The sequence below is a fragment of the Pecten maximus genome, chromosome 3 (genome assembly GCF_902652985.1).
Source record: "Pecten maximus chromosome 3, xPecMax1.1, whole genome shotgun sequence".
Lineage (NCBI taxonomy): Eukaryota > Metazoa > Mollusca > Bivalvia > Pectinida > Pectinidae > Pecten > Pecten maximus.
The window spans coordinates 19038400-19057189 of record NC_047017.1 but is presented as its reverse complement, the minus strand read 5'-3'; the positions used below and the strand labels follow the sequence as shown (position 1 = coordinate 19057189).

The 18790-nt window shown below is 36.5% G+C and overlaps 1 protein-coding gene across 8 annotated transcripts in view; it reads left to right on the top strand.

Moving 5' to 3' along the window:
• Positions 1-18790, top strand: part of LOC117323466 (echinoderm microtubule-associated protein-like 2) — a 49722-nt gene that overhangs the window by 24090 nt on the left and 6842 nt on the right. For 5 of the 8 annotated variants that reach the window (XR_004531743.1, XM_033878705.1, XM_033878709.1 and 2 more), the window contains 11 exons: positions 2627-2674; positions 4462-4491; positions 5058-5083; positions 7101-7227; positions 7695-7844; positions 8397-8469; positions 9259-9306; positions 15003-15104; positions 15529-15630; positions 17882-18016; positions 18371-18470. Coding sequence is in view for 7 of the 8 variants with exons in the window: in XM_033878705.1 (XP_033734596.1) it covers positions 2627-2674; positions 4462-4491; positions 5058-5083; positions 7101-7227; positions 7695-7844; positions 8397-8469; positions 9259-9306; positions 15003-15104; positions 15529-15630; positions 17882-18016; positions 18371-18470 (941 nt within the window). In the remaining variant the exon portion in view is untranslated. The remainder of the gene's footprint in view (positions 1-2626; positions 2675-4461; positions 4492-5057; positions 5084-7100; positions 7228-7694; positions 7845-8396; positions 8470-9258; positions 9307-15002; positions 15105-15528; positions 15631-17881; positions 18017-18370; positions 18471-18790) is intronic. The other 3 variants (XM_033878707.1, XM_033878708.1, XM_033878711.1) reach the window with 3 other exon arrangements.

Below are 18790 nucleotides of genomic sequence, written 5' to 3'. Positions count from 1 at the left end.
GGGCTTGTTTGGTAACTTGTAGCAATGAGAGAGTCCTTTTGACTAACTTTGAGCTTGTTTAGTACCTTGTAACAATGAGAGAGATCTTTTGACCAGTCTCGAGCTCATTTGGTACCTTGTTACAATGAGAGAGACCTTTCAACCAACTTGGGGCTTATTTGGTACCTTGTAGCAATGAGAGAGTCCTTTTGACTAACTTTGAGCTTGTTTAGTACCTTGTTACAATGAGAGAGACCTTTCAACCAACTTGGGGCTTATTTGGTACCTTGTAACAATGAGAGAGATCTTTTGACCAATGCGGGGCTTGTTTGGTAACTTGTAGCAATGAGAGAGTCCTTTTGACTAACTTTGAGCTTGTTTAGTACCTTGTTACAATGAGAGAGACCTTTCAACCAACTTGGGGCTTATTTGGTACCTTGTAACAATGAGAGAGATCTTTTGACCAACCAGGGGCTTGCTTGGTACCTTGTTATAGTGTGGGCAATCTTCTTACCAGCTGTGATTGTTTGGTTGTAACAATACTTGGGAGTCTAACCTGACTGCCATTTGGGCTGATTTTGGTACTGTGTAACATTTCAAACGTTCTGGACCTTATGCCTGACAAACCGGAATGGTTTGATACTATGCAATACTAGATGACTTTCTATCAAAAAGAATTTTTGGGAGCATTTGTATTGATATAGAAATCAAAGGATATACATAAGCTTTGAAGGTGACTCAAGAGATAATTGTTGGTTACATCTAGCAAAAATAACATTAGAAGTAATTTTCATTTATTTCTGTTATTGATTTAGAAATGAATTATTTTTGCAGAAGGCATTTTATCAGGACTTTTATATGCTATCATGTGTCTGGTATGTGCTGGGGGAGATATTGCTGTATTGCATGTCTAGGTAGACACCAGGAGCAGTCCGATAGAGTGAGGCATTTAATTATTAATGATGTTTCTTTGTGCCAACTGTTGCCCATAGTAGCCACATCTTTCTTCAAAGCAGTTATATGTAACACTTCCGTCCCCCATAGCAATTTATATATCTCAGATCTTGGTAACAGAATTACATTACTCGTCCATTCAAATCCCCTTCCACTCTCTCCCCTTACATACAAACTTTTTCTGTAACTAGGTAAACACAGCAGCATATATATACATATGTATGTATTTCTTCAATTCTCTTTTCACTTTTGATCTGTATCTGGCCCTTGTTTCATCAATGTTCCTTAATTAAATTTTTCTATTTTCTATTAAGGAATTTACTATAAGAACATTAATGAATCTTGGGCCTGGTAATTCTACAAGCAAAACACTTCCTTTTGACCAGTTAATAATGTATTGTCTAAGGCTGTTCTTTGTCTCACACCCTATTCAGCTCTAAACACAAACATTTACATTTTACAATACCAATATCTGATATTACTAATTAATTGTATACATATCTCCTTGTTCACCAGATACAGTACAACTTTACTTATAACACCCATTCTTAAGTAAAATATGGGAGTTACATTTCTTACATACTTTCCCAGGGTAATGCTTTTTTTACTAGAAAAGAGGTACCATTAGTTTGTATCTTACACAGGGTATGGAAACGACAGCTGCTATGACAACATAATCAGAAATTGATGATGTGACAGTATTCTATAATTATCTGACATCATACAATTATTGTGAATGGTGAATCTCTCTGTCTCAACCTTTGAAGGTTTTGCTTTTTGGAGGACAAATTAGAATTTGAAATTTGTTTATCTGATAGTTCCAGTATGTGAGAAAAAAATAATTAAACATGGATCCGTCTGTTTTGTGGACAGGATTATTTCAAACTTTGTGTAAGAGTTTGGCTGGCCAACATTTAGCATGCACTGTAGAAGTCAACTCTTATACTTGGGTTGAGATATCGCTGTCCACAAATCAGAGGCAGTAATCTCGCCACTCACATATCCTTGTTTTCTAGGTAAATCTGTTGTCGATAACACTTTCACCAAACATTTCCAGGTAGGGTATATATATATGATAATCTGTAAAACAAAGATTATATACCTACTAACACAACTTTATGACAGACCATATTAATTATGCAGTGATGCCCACTGGAACCTACCTGTAGTGTTCCAAGCTCCCACAGATTACAGAGTCCATATTTTATGGACTAGCACTGGAATTATGTGTTTTTACATTGTTTTGAATGTCAAAATCAATTCAACTGGTCTATATAAAGCATATATACTACAGATTTTGTGGTTATTGACAGATCAAATATCTAATTACCTACATGACGTATACGCCTCTAATTATATTGGAATATGTTTCAATGCTTATCGTCTCCTTTTATCTTTTGTTTTCCTTGGTAATAATATTAGCCAAAAGGTACTTAAACAAAATTGTTCTCCTAATTACAGTTAATTAACACAATAATAGCAGTGCAGCGATTCTGGTGAGTTATGCTGGTTTGATTTTTGGACTGATTTGGTAATTTTCAATTTCAGATTATTATTTGTGAGCTGTCCGCTGAAATGAAAAGAAACATGTTACTTGATTATATTTTCTATAAACTCGTATATGACATTTACGTTTTACGTGATTTTCTTGGTTTGCAGTGTTAGATGTATATGCCCTGTTTTACTGTTTTAGACGTAGCGTTTCCCAGAGCAGCTTGCTGTTGCGGTCAAACCACCGAGGGTAAAATAATGTGACCTTGTCTCTTCTCTGGAGCACAGTTGATACTGCTAATCTTCCGGCTTATTGCTAACCAAGATCGTTGCCTTCTTGCTGTTTGTGTGCTGTTGGAGTCTAGCTCCTAATCTGATAGCATGCCACCCATTTTAGGTGGTGGCAGACCTTCAATGGCTGGCTAGCTTCAATGTTAAGTCCATCAATGCATTTTCTCCCCTGTGCAAATATTGATTATTCCCTGTTTGATTTTCGATATTTTATCATACAAACTAAAATAAGCAATTTATCACTGCAATTTATCACTGTTACTGTTTTACCCTTTTGCTTTTTCTGTTAAAATTTAGGTTTTTAAAAGTTTTTGAATTAAATGTGCCATGACCTGTGCATTCCTATCTATCCAGCCATTCAAGCTCTCATCCATAGATTGATACTTTCGTAATTCTCAATACATTGCATTAGTGCACTATAGACAGAACATGCAGTCCCACTCAACTCGAGAGAAACGCTGACCTTGACCCAAATATATATCTCTGCCAAAATTAGACATACATAATCGATATAGAGTTTTCGCTTGATATTATATGTTTTTCCCATTATATATTCCTCTTTTAGCAGATTGTCATTTATCCAAGGTTACCTCCCTTTAATATATATTTAGAAAACACCTCAGAAAGCTGATTTCTATGACTGTAATATCATTTGCATTTCATATTTTCTAAACCCATTTATGTATCATGTGTTCAGTTCAACCTTAATAGATGCTAGGGAATTGACCAGATGCATGAATGCTTAGAAAATATTTATCCAATGTTTGATATGTTAGCGTATATGTGCTCAAATTTTGATAACATTTTGTCTCATAATGTAAATATGTTTTTACATCTTAATAGCTTGAGAAAATAGATATAGTATTTAGACATCTACTGAACTTACCTGTCCATCTCTAAAACTTCTAAAATCAACATCAGAAGAGTCAGTATATAAACTTGTTGAAAAGAGATCCATAGTTGGCATCAGGATAGTATATAACTATAAACATTATTATTTTCTATCTCCTCCTCAGTAGGACAAGGATACTCCTGTATGGTGATGATCATTAAACATTTTTTCCATATTATTACTTTTTTTTCATTTGATTCCGTTGATACTGGCATTTCTATTAGCAAGACATATTGATCAGATAATTAAATTAAATGAGTTATTGCCCTTTACGCAATGAATATTTAGAAACTTTATTAGATGTAGTCTCCATCCAATATCCTTTAAGCATACTATAGGGTATGTACAGTAGTTGATTACATGTACTTCGCTAATTTTATGAGCAGTTACTCAATAGTTACTGTCGGTACCCCTTTTCATCTTTATACCATTACAAACTACATGTAGCCTAGAAAACTGTAGTAGTAGACGATCATACTGGTAGTTTAAGAGTGATGTATCAGACATACTGTTTGGATCAAAGGCACCTATTGCCTACACACTTAGAATTACAACTGATCAGGAATAACCTAAGGTTTCCAGTTTCCGGACAATTTTTTGAGACTTGCTTTCGAAGGGTTAAGGAGTGCTTTCTTTTGTTATTTTTATTTTCTTTTTAAAAAGTATATATAATGTACAATAATTTTGAAAATGGTGTCTCCTTCATATTTCCTTGGTTATGTTAGCTTGGGAAATGGTATTTTGTGTATAGTTTTAATTTTTAATAAATTAGATACATGTATATTAATCCTAGCTGTTTCACATTTTTTCCCTTTTTTCATATAATTTTTTGGGAATTTCTCTTTCATTGTCAGTTTTTGGAGGTTGTCTTCTTTCCAAACTCGGTAAGACTGATTGCCCTGTTTGACAGATGTGGAGTATCCTAATACGGGTTTTGTGGACATTTTTTAATAAGTTTTTTAACTCCAACTTGCGGTGGTTTTATTGTTTTTGTGCACTTTGAATAAATACCGAAATCTTTGTTTTCGTGGCAGATGTTTCCAAGAGAAAAATTTGATAATGTCAGATGAAGCCAATCATTTTTCCATGTAGACATAGTTAGATTGAATATATATGTATGTATGTGGCTTGCCTTCACATTTAGATGATATGGAATGAGAGATTGAACTACCATGGGAATCACTTGTTTTAGTGATATTGACATATTGGTAGATAGAGTAAATTAATATTCTCTTCACTTGAGGTATCTGATATGGCGGCATGCCATCACTTGTCTGTGTTACGTGACGATGTTTGTGAAATTCAATGCATGTGTAACATACACAGTGGTTTGTAAAGTAACACTGTTGTAATGTCCGAGAATGCTTCAGTCGATGTAATCCTATTAAATTATTACTGAGTTGGAAATAAATAGTTTAGTTGTTTATCTTGCTTGTGGTTTATGTTTCAGTGCCAAAGAACCAGTATGGAACAGCGGTAAGTCACATGATCATAAATTAAAAAACCTCAATTGACAATCGTTCATTTCATTATCTACTCCCCTACTTAGATTAATGCCCCAACCATACTAGTCACAATACCATAGAAATATCTAAAATCAATAGCACAAATCTTTAAAACCCAGGTGATATGTAAAATTTAATACAAATCTCTAAAGCGACAATTCGGGGGAAAATATGTCATAGTTGAAAAAGCAGCATAAGTATTTACGTATCGTGTTACTGCTTTGACCTACGTGACTGAAAAACTGCATGTTTCTGTTGACGTTTTTCACTGCTTTGTTTTCGAACCACCACTTGATTAATAAAAATAGATATGTGTTATATTAAGTCAAGGCTTTTCCTGAATTAAAGTAGTCAAAATTTGACAATACAAGCAGAACTTGACCATCACATTGCTGGGATATAACTTTTGGAAGACCAAATAATGCATCTAGACTATTAAAGTATATATCCCTGAATAGTCGCTTTAAAACCCAGGTGATGGTGATATGTAAAACTTGACTCAAATCTTTAAAACCCAGGTGATATGTAAAATCTAACACAAATCTTTAAAACCCAGGTGATATGTAAAATCTAAAAAAAATATTTAAAATCCAGAAGATACGTAAAATCTAACACAAATCTTTAAAATCCAGGTGATATGTAAAATCTAACACAAATCTTTAAAAACCAGGTAATACGTTAAATCTAAATCTAAATCAATATTGTATGGAAATGATTTTCAAATCTAAAGCAAAATAAGAGGTACAAATATTTAAAAATCATTTGTGTAAAACTACACTTTATCTGAAATCTTTTGAAAGCATAGCCTATATGATATCTTCTCACACCAATCAACATATATAACCCCTGAAAGGTATTCATAGCTTTCAGCCAAGCATTAATTCCCTTTTCAGTAGAATGCCTTCCTAAAGTTCTCAAAAAATTATAAAAATGATCAAAATATTTTCATGGTTAACATGTTGAAAATAGTTAGATCTAAGTGTTTGTATCAGTATATATATGTGTAACCCTTTATTTTAACCCATGTCATGCTCAGTAAGTGGTAAGTGTTTTGGTGATGGTATATACCTATGTACATATTAGTTGTACATGTATAACAAACTTTGTCTCCTTATATGGTTGCCCCCTCGTTGATCAGGCTGTGCTATGTCTGTCTTTACATCTGGTTATAGCTCTCCTGCTTTTATGAGATTTGGATACAAATATGCCTCTACCAAGTTCAAAGGGTACTTCAGAACATTGTATACTTTTAGAAGAAAGGTAGCTCTTCATTAATTCTTTATAACAAAGATTATCAGATGCTTACAGAGTTATGCCCCTTGCTCAGTTTTGTTATCAAAAAGGCTCTATTGTTGATATGCAATCTAATGCTTGGCATGTTACAGGTTTATGCTGTTCTGTCCCTGCCATATTTATTGTTTATAGATAAAAATACTGACAACCTGCATTTATTTACAAATATGAACACAAAACAAAACAAAAACATAAAAAAACCTTACTTAATTTATCCTAGGTGTTAAGGCTTAGAGTCAGTAATGCTCAAACTTTTGTATGTTCTTTTGTATCTTAAATTTTCATTTTCATATTTTTGGTTTTACCATTTTTATCAAATTTGTCTTTGCTTTAAAGACTATTATTGTAGCCTAGCTAGGTCTTTCAACCTTTGAATTGAGATCACTTCTTTGAAAATCTTACATTTTTGCAAGGAACTTCAAATTCATTTATCAGCGTTATTAAACCAATATTTCACATCAGGCTGACAGGTCAGAAATATAATAAAGATAATCCCCTCAAATCAAGGGTGACTAGTAATTGCATCCTAAATTGGGTAACGATGCAAAATAAATTAAATGACAAAATTTAATTAAAATGCAAAGTAAAATAAATCAAAGTATGGAGTGGTAGCAGAGAGAGTAACTGACCTTGAATATGGTTGAAAGCTCAATTTTAGAATAGAGGAGTACATCTATTGCTTTCCACTGTTACAGAGGAAGGATACTTGAAGATTTACCTGCGTGGACGCCCAGTAAACCTGTACAGTCCAAGTTCTATCTCCGAATATGACATCTCCAAGATGGGGGAAGTTCCTGATGAAAAACTCCGTCTGGAATGGGTGTATCCTTGAGTTCAGTTATGCAGTCAGATTCTTGTGATGTTTTTTAAATGAGTTTGAGATTAATTTTATCAAATCTTTGACATACAGTAGAAAAATGATGATTTTTTTTTGTGTGTGACTGCTCTCCAATCTGATGCTCAAAGTCAATGTCACTATTACTTCTGTATGGAGTTGAAATTTATGTTTTGCACAATAGGATTTTGGACTGTTCAGCCTCAAACTTCATATGTTGTTTCTGGTGGTGGTGCTTTATTGCATGCATGCTTTTCATGATGAAAGTGAAAGATCAAGAACGGCTGACATTCATCTGAAAATCAAAAGCCTGTAGTAAATAGAAAAAAAAACGATTTTAGCTCAATGAATTTGGAAAATCAAACTCATTTACATTATATTATAGTTGCATACACAAAATATCCACTGGTGGAACTATGTATTATTTTTGTTGGTGATTCCTTGACGTTTGTAGCTATGGTTACCGTGGGCGAGACTGTCGGTCCAATCTGTATTACCTGCCGACAGGGGAGATGGTATATTTCTCGGCAGCTGTTGTTGTCCTTCACAACATCGAGGAGAACACTCAAAGACACTACGTCGGCCACACAGATGATGTCAAATGGTAGGAGAATAGTATGACTTATTACTTATGTGCCAGAGGTCGAGTCAGCCACTGTCTCAGAGAATTTTCTGTGGACCAGGACGATTCGCAAAGACCAAGCTCCCTGGCCACTGTGGCCAATAATATTTTCTTTGTACATGTTCATATGCATTGAAATCACAATTTAGCCAAAATGTATGCATCTGAATGTGTATCTTTATAAGATTTCTTAGAAGCCTATGCAGAAAGGCAGAGAAAATATAAATACCAATTCAAAAGGCAAGGTTGTGTCATGGTCAGGTGACCTGGCCATTGTAAATATTTTTAGCTGACATTTATATGTGATGAAGATTTAATCAGTTACAAGTGAGTTTTTAAGGTCTTTTCATCTAGCAATTTAAGCACTGTGTTCTGTTTATTCCAATGGCAGGATCATGCAAGCATATCATTATTGTACAAATATTTGTTGGTCGAATTGCAGAAATATTCTAATATGAAATGAAACCAGAACAATTAAGCCAATTCGTTTTTTCTTGGAGATGAAAATGTATGGTGTAAAATATTTGTTGGTAGCTTGGCAATTCACCCCGACAAGATCAAAGTAGCCTCTGGACAGGTTGCAGGCCACAGTCGTGTTGAAGGCAAGGTAGGTAACTCTGATCACTGTAAACATCCCCCCTTTTTTTTGGTTAAAATATTGTGTAGGCTTTTTATATGGTGCTTAATAGTTTGAAAACTGCAAGGTTTTGTCATCCTATTTGATGTTGTCATATTTCGAGGTTTTAGTAAATTTTATTGGTGTAGAATTTTTTAATTTTTTTTTTTTACAAAGCTTCTTTTCAATGTGAAGGGCGCAACATTTAAAATGATCACTATTATATACTGGCAACCTATTGTCTTATATGAAAAATGATAGACATTCTTAATGATGAATATAATAAGGATTATCATCTTTAACATTCAACAATATAGTATGTTATACATACATGGAGGGCGTCAACCCAGCAGACCAAAATATCAACATACAGTAGTATTTGCATATGAAGCATATCTAATTTAACTTGCATAACAATGTACCTGTGGTATTAAGATTTTGGTGATTTTAGACTTTATATTTCTAAAAGACATACCCACTTCACTTGCATGTTGTATAAGCTTATAGTACATGTACTATGAAATGGTAAAATAGATATATATAGATATATACTAGTAAGTCAATTGGTTTGTATCATTATTGCACGTTTTACACCTTTTTCTGGGGTCTGGCTTCACCTGGATTTCCTTGTTAAGCTTACAGAGCATGGTCACTTTATATTTTGCCATTTGATATTAAATTTGAGAAATCTGAATGATTCAGTTTCCATATTATTGACTTTTTCACTTGATGGTGTTTTATTTTGCTTTACTTTTGTACTATTTTCCTGCATGTTTGAAGAAGTTCGGTAAAAAGACAGAAATACCTGTTGAGGATCGTGAACATTGGGTAAGTGAATCCAGGTGCGAGCTATATGATGTATTGAAATGGAAGTACTTTATAGATGGAGAGACTTCCTGATATTTTCATAGAAATTTATATACATTTCCAAATATTGTGTATGTAACAAGGACCCTAATTGGCTTTTAAAATGCACATATTGTGATCAATTTGTAGAAGACCATGCATGACTGTTTTATGTGTGTGTGAGGCGGGGGATCACTTTTGAACTCAGGTGTTGTTACTTTTGTGAGTAGATTTGTACGATTACATCAATGTATATGAATTAAAGCTCCTGTGTTCATGTGTTAGGAGCACAAACAGCTTTTGATGCTCTGCAGTCACCAGTATAGGGATGATGTGAATTTTCTGTTTTTATTCCACACATTTCTGGGAAATTTTGAGTTTCATTCTTTGTATACATATATATTTACATATAAAATAACAGTGATACACTCCGATTTATTTTCTGTATCGTCTATATTTATGCATGATAGTTATTCATTTTCTCCAACATTTATACTTTATATATTACTAAACAAAGCCATCACAATGTAACTAACTGAATACACCTTCATGGATAAGTAAATGTTTCTTTTATAACTAAACGTGATTATATCATTGGGATCATCTGGTTTGGTTTCACTAAAAAGATGTAAATGAAAGACTAATTTTGTGATAATACATGTACATCTGACATTTAGGGGTAACATTTCAACTTTTGGATTCATTCCTGTAAAATTGCTAAATACAATTTACCAAGTACAACCATGGTAAATTATTAAGAAAACTTTTTGTTATGTCCAAAAATAAAATACATTTTACTTTGAATAGCTCTGTATATTGGCCAAGTTTGAGTGGATAGCTCTGTATGCAGGCCGAATTTGAGTAGATAGCTCTTTATACAGGCTAAGTTTGAGTAGATACCTCTTTATGCAGGCCGAATTTGAGTAGATAGCTCTTTATACAGGCTAAGTTTGAGTGGATAGCTCTTTATATAGGCCAAGTTTGAGTGGATAGTTCTTTATACAGTCCAAGTTTGAGTGGATACCTCTTTATATAGGCCAAGTTTGAGTGGATACCTCTTTATATTGGCCAAGTTTGAGTAGATAGCTCTTTATGTTGGCCAAGTTTGAGTGGATACCTCTTTATATAGGCCAAGTTTGAGTGGATACCTCTTTATATAGGCCAAGTTTGAGTGGATAGCTCTTTATATTAGCCAAGTTTGAGTGGATACCTCTTTATATAGGCCGAATTTGAGTGGATAGCTCTTTATATAGGCCAGGTTTGAGTGGATAACTCTTTATACAGTCCAAGTTTGAGTGGATACCTCTTTATATAGGCCAAGTTTGAGTGGACACCTCTTTATATAGGCCAAGTTTGAGTGGATAGCTCTTTATATAGGCCAAGTGTGAGTGGATAGCTCTTTATATAGTCCAAGTTTGAGTGGATACCTCTTTATATAGGCCAAGTTTGAGTGGATACCTCTTTACATAGGCCAAGTTTGAGTGGATAGTTCTTTATATAGGCCAAGTTTGAGTGGATACCTCTCTATACAGGCTAAGTTTGAGTGGATAGCTCTTTATATTGGCCAAGTTGGAGTGGATACCTCTTTATACAGTCCAAGTTTGAGTGGATACCTCTTTATATAGGCCAAGTTTGAGTAGATAGCTCTTTATACAGGCCAAGTTTGAGTAGATAGCTCTTTATATAGGCCAAGTTTGAGTGGATAGCTCTTTATATAGTCCAAGTTTGAGTGGATACCTCTTTATATAGGCCAAGTTTGAGTGGATACCTCTTTATATAGGCCAAGTTTGAGTGGATACCTCTGTATATAGGCCAAGTTTGAGTGGATAGCTCTTTATGCAGTCCAAGTTTGTGTGGATAGCTCTTTATGCAGTCCAAGTTTGAGTGGATAGCTCTTTATGCAGTCCAAGTTTGAGTGGATAGCTCTTTATATAGGCCAAGTTTGAGTGGATACCTCTTTATATAGGCCAAGTTTGAGTGGATAGCTCTTTATATAGGCCAAGTTTGAGTGGATAGCTCTTTATACAGTCCAAGTTTGAGTGGATAGCTCTTTATGCAGTCCAAGTTTGTGTGGATAGCTCTTTATACAGTCCAAGTTTGAGTGGATAGCTCTTTATATAGGCCAAGTTTGAGTGGAAACCTCTTTATACAGTCCAAGTTTGAGTGGATAGCTCTTTATACAGTCCAAGTTTGAGTGGATACCTCTTTATATAGTCCAAGTTTGTATGGATAGCTCTTTATGCAGTCCAAGTTTGAGTGGATACCTCTTTATATAGGCCAAGTTTGAGTGGATACCTCTTTATGCAGTCCAAGTTTGAGTGGATACCTCTTTATATAGTCCAAGTTTGAGTGGATACCTCTTTATATAGGCCAAGTTTGAGTGGATACCTCTTTATATAGGCCAAGTTTGAGTGGATACCTCTTTATATTGGCCAAGTTTGAGTGGATAGCTCTTTTTTTTATAGGCCAAGTTTGAGTGGATACCTCTTTATATAGGCCAAGTTTGAGTGGATACCTCTTTATATAGGCCAAGTTTGAGTGGATACCTCTTTATACAGTCCAAGTTTGTGTGGATAGCTCTTTATATAGGCCAAGTTTGAGTGGATACCTCTTTATATAGGCCAAGTTTGATTGGATAGCTCTTTATATTGGCCAAGTTTGAGTGGATACCTCTTTTTATAGGCCAAGTTTGAGTGGATACCTCTTTATACAGTCCAAGTTTGTGTGGATAGCTCTTTATATAGGCCAAGTTTGAGTGGATACCTCTTTATATAGGCCAAGTTTGAGTGGATACCTCTTTATATAGGCCAAGTTTGAGTGGATACCTCTTTATACAGTCCAAGTTTGAGTGGATAGCTCTTTATATTGGCCAAGTTTGAGTGGATACCTCTTTATATTGGCCAAGTTTGAGTGGATACCTCTTTACATAGGCCAAGTTTGAGTGGATACCTCTTTATATAGGCCAAGTTTGAGTGGATACCTCTTTATATTGGCCAAGTTTGAGTGGATACCTCTTTATATAGTCCAAGTTTGTGTGGATAGCTCTTTATATAGGCCAAGTTTGAGTGGATACCTCTTTATACAGTCCAAGTTTGAGTGGATACCTCTTTATATAGGCCAAGTTTGAGTGGACACCTCTTTATACAGTCCAAGTTTGTGTGGATAGCTCTTTATATAAGCCAAGTTTGAGTGGATACCTCTTTATATAGGCCAAGTTTGAGTGGATACCTCTTTATATAGTCCAAGTTTGAGTGGATAGCTCTTTATGCAGTCCAAGTTTGAGTGGATACCTCTTTATACAGTCCAAGTTTGAGTGGATACTTCTTTATACAGTCCAAGTTTGAGTGGATACCTCTTGATACAGTCCAAGTTTGAGTGGATACCTCTTGATACAGTCCAAGTTTGAGTGGATACCTCTTTATACAGTCCAAGTTTGAGTGGATACCTCTTTATACAGTCCAAGTTTGAGTGGATACCTCTTTATACAGTCCAAGTTTGAGTGGATACCTCTTTATATAGTCCAAGTTTGTGTGGATAGCTCTTTATATAGGCCAAGTTTGAGTGGATACCTCTTTATACAGTCCAAGTTTGAGTGGATACCTCTTTATATAGGCCAAGTTTGAGTGGACACCTCTTTATACAGTCCAAGTTTGAGTGGATACCTCTTTATATAGGTCAAGTTTGAGTGGATACCTCTTTATACAGTCAAAGTTTGAGTGGATACCTCTTTATATAGTCCAAGTTTGAGTGGATACCTCTTTATATTGGCCAAGTTTGAGTGGATAACTCTTTATATAGGCCAAGTTTGAGTGGATACCTCTTTATATTGGCCAAGTTTGAGTGGATAACTCTTTATATAGGCCAAGTTTGAGTGGATACCTCTTTATATTGGCCAAGTTTGAGTGGATAACTCTTTATATAGGCCAAGTTTGAGTGGATACCTCTTTATATTGGCCAAGTTTGAGTGGATAACTCTTTATATAGGCCAAGTTTGAGTGGATACCTCTTTATATAGGCCAAGTTTGAGTGGATACCTCTTTATATAGGCCAAGTTTGAGTGGATACCTCTTTATATTGGCCAAGTTTGAGTGGATACCTCTTTATATAGTCCAAGTTTGAGTGGATACCTCTTTATATTGGCCAAGTTTGAGTGGATAACTCTTTATATAGGCCAAGTTTGAGTGGATACCTCTTTATATTGGCCAAGTTTGAGTGGATAACTCTTTATATAGGCCAAGTTTGAGTGGATACCTCTTTATATAGGCCAAGTTTGAGTGGATACCTCTTTATATAGGCCAAGTTTGAGTGGATACCTCTTTATATTGGCCAAGTTTGAGTGGATAGTTCTTTATATTGGCCAAGTTTGAGTGGATACCTCTTTATATAGGCCAAGTTTGAGTGGACACCTCTTTATACAGGCTAAGTTTGAGTGGATAGCTCTTTATATTGGCCAAGTTTGAGTGGACACCTCTTTATACAGGCTAAGTTTGAGTGGATAGCTCTTTATATAGGCCAAGTTTGAGTGGATACCTCTTTATACAGGCTAAGTTTGAGTGGATAGCTCTTTATATTGGCCAAGTTTGAGTGGATACCTCTTTATATAGGCCAAGTTTGAGTGGATACCTCTTTATATAGGCCAAGTTTGAGTGGACACCTCTTTATACAGTCCAAGTTTAAGTGGATAGTTCTTTATATTGGCCAAGTTTGAGTGGATACCTCTTTATATAGGTCAAGTTTGAGTGGATAGTTCTTTATATAGGTCAAGTTTGAGTGGATAGCCTTGTATATTGGCCAAGTTTGAGTGGATACCTCTTTATACAGGCCAAGTTTGATTAGGTTAGATTGAATAGCAACTCTTACACAGAATGGGGGCTGCCCCAATGTTACAACAGGCTGTGTATATACTCAATACACCACTAGACCTTTATTTCGTTGTAATTTAAGTTAGATTACACCAATACAATGTACATCAATGCGTACTCAGGTGGCAAAGTAGTAAGATACTTGCCTTTCACATAGACAGCCGAGGTATGATTCCCGATTGGACATGAAACATGATGACATCACCTGCCCGAACACAAGGGTTTTTCCAAGGTACTCTGGTTTCCTCCCACAGTAAGACCCCTCTTATGCGTCCATAATGGCCAACAAATGTGATTAGTAAGTTGTTTCACAATGGCTGTAAATCAAATAAAGTTTACATTTGATATTGGCCCTGCTGGAAAATGCTCTGGGGTCTTACTGTAGAAGAAAAGAAGGGTATATAGATACCTGATCAAATTGAGGAATTGAACCACATTTGTCTAGGTGAAAGGTGAGTGCCTTACTGCTGCACCACCTCAAACTGCAATATACATTACTAATACTTTTAACACTATACATGATACAATATACATGTACAAAATGTTTATAACTAATACTTGCTCTATACAATGCAATATATTACATATATAGCAAGTTTATATATATAAAGAAGTCGTGAAGTGTAAGAATATTACATTAATCCTAGATTTTGAATCTAAAACACAAGAACATGTACCTTAAGTCTTGTGGAAACTGCATGTGTAGCACTACTCAGGCAATGTAGTGAATTCTATTGTGTTGTGAAACAGGTTTTCAATGATTGGGGAAAAAAATTATTGGTTGGGATGTGGTCATTTTGTCATCGTCTGTTTCAGCCCCACGTCCGTGTCTGGGACTCCGTCAGCCTCAACACCATCCACGTGGTCGGGGTCGGTGAGTTCGACCGTGCCGTCTGCTGCGTCTCCTTTTCCAAACTGGTAAGTCTCAACAATCATACATTTTGTCAATAATTTCCACAGAGCTAATAGATCCTGTTGTATCCCATCATTAGAATGAGATTAAGTCACATTCGTACTTTGGTGTACGCACAAGTCCTCTTAGGATTGTTATGACTGCTAACTAAATAATTTGACAATACATTGGTAAATACATTGATTAGATACATCTGTTCAGTTTGATTGCTTGAAAGTAAGGGACAGTTTTGCACTGAAAACACAAGGAGCTCTGGCGGATGACATAACAGTTGATGCAGGAAGGTATAAAAATGACAAATCCCTTGATTTTCACTTAACGTTTCACAATTTTGACCTGATCATACATTGGAGGACATATTCTGTCAAACAGTTTGAATAACCAAGGGTTGGAGCTGTCTTCAATAAGGTCTTATATTTCGTTCTTCAGGATGGTGGCCATCACCTTGTTGCCGTGGACGATGCCAATGAGCATGTGATATCTGTGTGGGACATTAGCCGTGATTCGCCTCGTCGGATCACAGAAACAAAGGTCAGTAGCAAGTTTTCAGACCAATGATGGCAGTAGAAATATATATAGGTTTTGTTACATGTTTTGAACAAATCAACTTAGGTTGAAGGACAGGGGAAGGGATGAATGACAGGAGAGAGGGTTGAATGACGGGAGAGGGTTGAATGGCAGGAGAGAGGGTTGAATGACAGGGGAGAGGGTTGAATGACAGGGGAGAGGATTGAATGATAGGAAAGGGGGTTGAATGATAGGAGAGAGGGTTGAATGACAGGAGAGAGGGTTGAATGACAGAGGAGAGGATTGAATGATAGGAGAGAGGATTGAATGAGAGGGGAGAGGATTGAATGATAGGAGAGAGGATTGAATGAGAGGGGAGAGGGTTGAATGACAGAAGAAAAGGTTGAATGAAAGGAGAGGGGGTTGAATGACAGGGGAGAGGGTTGAATGATAAGAGAGAGGGTTGAATGACGGGAGAGAGGGTTGAATGAAAGGGGATAGGATTGAATGATAGGAGAGAGGTTTGAATGAGAGGGGAGAGGATTGAATGACAGGGGAGAGGATTGAATGACAGGAGAGAGGGTTGAATGACGGGAGAGAGGATTGAATGATAGGAGAGAGGGTTGAATGACAGGGGAGAGGATTGAATGACGGGAGAGAGGATTGAATGACGGGAGAGAGGATTGAATGATAGGAGAGAGGGTTGAATGACAGGAGAAAGGATTGAATGACAGGGGAGAGGATTGAATGATAGGGGAGAGGATTGAATGACAGGGGAGAGGATTGAATGACAGGGGAGAGGATTGAATGACAGGGGAGAGGGTTGAATGAGAGGGGAGAGGGTTGAATGACAGGGGAGAGGATTGAATGACAGGGGAGAGGATTGAATGACAGGGGAGAGGGTTGAATGAGAGGGGAGAGGGTTGAATGACAGGGGAGAGGATTGAATGACAGGGGAGAGGGTTGAATGACAGGGGAGAGGATTGAATGACAGGGGAGAGGGTTGAATGACAGGGGAGAGGATTGAATGACAGGGGAGAGGGTTGAATGAGAGGGGAGAGGGTTGAATGACAGGGGAGAGGGTTGAATGAGAGGGGAGAGGATTGAATGACAGGGGAGAGGGTTGAATGACAGGAGAGATGGTTGAATGACAGGAGAAAGGGTTGAATGACCGGGGAGAGGGTTGAATAACAGGGGAGAAGGTTGAATGACAGAGGAGAGAGTTGAATGACAGGGGGAGGGTTGAATGACGGGAGAGGATTGAATGACAGGGGAGAGGGTTGAGTAAAAGGGGAGAGGGTTGAATGACAGGGGAGAGGGTTGAATGACAGGAGAGAGGGTTGAAGGAGAGAGGGTTGAATGACATTTGAGAGGATTAAATGATAGGAGAGAGGGTTAAATGACGGGAGAGGGTTGAATGACAGGGGGAGGGTTGAATGACGGGAGAGGATTGAATGACAGGGGAGAGGGTTGAGTAAAAGGGGAGAGGGTTGAATGACAGGGGAGAGGGCATTTTGTCACAATGTCTCATGTCATATAGAAGTCCTGTGGAAAGAATCAGGAACATTCAGAATTTAAATATTCATCTTGATTATAATAAAAGTGAGGTTTTGATCTCTAGGTTTGTAAGCTACATTCAATGGCAGCTTCAAAGGAAAAGTAAGATTAATCATTAATGCTGGCTTATACAGGAGAGATTTAGTTATAAATTGTAACTTCCTTCATGACATTGGTGGGTCCTGTCACTAGAGCTGTGTATCGCAAGGTGGGTAGCGATAGGATTCGTATCGCGATATGGGTCACGATATGATACGTATTACGATATATAAGAAGCTGATGACCTATCAGATATCTGGTATTCCATCGTACAGTAGTCATATTTGTGTTTGTGGTATTTCTGGAATATTTGATTCTTTGTCTACATTTGTTATAAAAAACATATGTTTTGTCCGTTTCCGACAAAGCGTTCTTGAACTTGGATAATTTTGATTTGAAAGAACTCCAACAGGCAGCTTAATAAGCCGCTAGAACGGCCTTGTCAGCTATGTTGTTTACTACAAAACGTAAGCTAGCATTGGTCAAGGGAGATAACTACAAATTTTGAAGTATCACAATACAAATCAAGGATAGACGATGCATCAATGCACCATACTATGATCCAATACATCAATGCATCAGTGAATCATTACACCACTTAACCATTGTCTGTTACCATAGTGATTGTTAAACCATTATCTGCCATGTCGCTATATCCTTCTTTTATCTCGTGTTTCAGAGTTCCACTGAGCCTGTCCTTGCAGTTGAATTCCATCCCTCAGAGAAGAACTCCATCATCTCCTGTGGAAAGGGACAAATCAACTTCTGGACATTGGAGGGTGGCACATTGGCCAGGAAACAGGGCATCTTTGATGTAAGCACAGTACCGCCAGTGTGTGTGAATTTTGGGGAAAATACTACCTGGTGGAAATAGCATTTTTTTATACAGGAAAAGTGTAAAATTAGGAGGGAAATGGGAAACATGGGTTGCTGGATTTCATGAGGATCTCATTAAAAATATAAAATCTTAAGAATTTTGATGAATTCAACTGGAAAGGTTCCTAAATTCGAACCTGAATCTAAAGACAGGAAAAACACTGACGGTGTAAGGTCACAATTGGTAACTGTTACACTAATGCATAAACAATAGATCATTCTCTTTTGTCTAAGTTAACGCCTATTGAAGCCGTGTATGATCTCTATAAAGTTTGTGTTTTGTTTGTGACAGAAACATGAAAAACCGAAGTATGTGTTGTGTCTGGCATTTGCCGATAGTGGTGAAGTGATCTCAGGCGACTCCAATGGAAACATCTTTATTTGGGGCAAAGGTGAGTCAAGATGTCGAAAATTTGTAAGGATGATTATCTGTACGAAGAAATGTTTTTGCTGCTGATTTCATTATTTTCATCAGATAATTGAACATTTGACACAATTTCATAGTTGAACACTTCATTTCAATTATCCCAGTTCCTGCTAGGTCCTCTACATATTGAGTTTACCTATGATGATGAACTCGCATATACATAATGTACATGCATGTATATCAGAACATCTACACAACTGAACAAATCACATGTCCTCAGAGTAGTTCAGACACGCAGCAATCTACTGTTAACATGTATTATTTAAGCATCAAACTGCTTTCTTT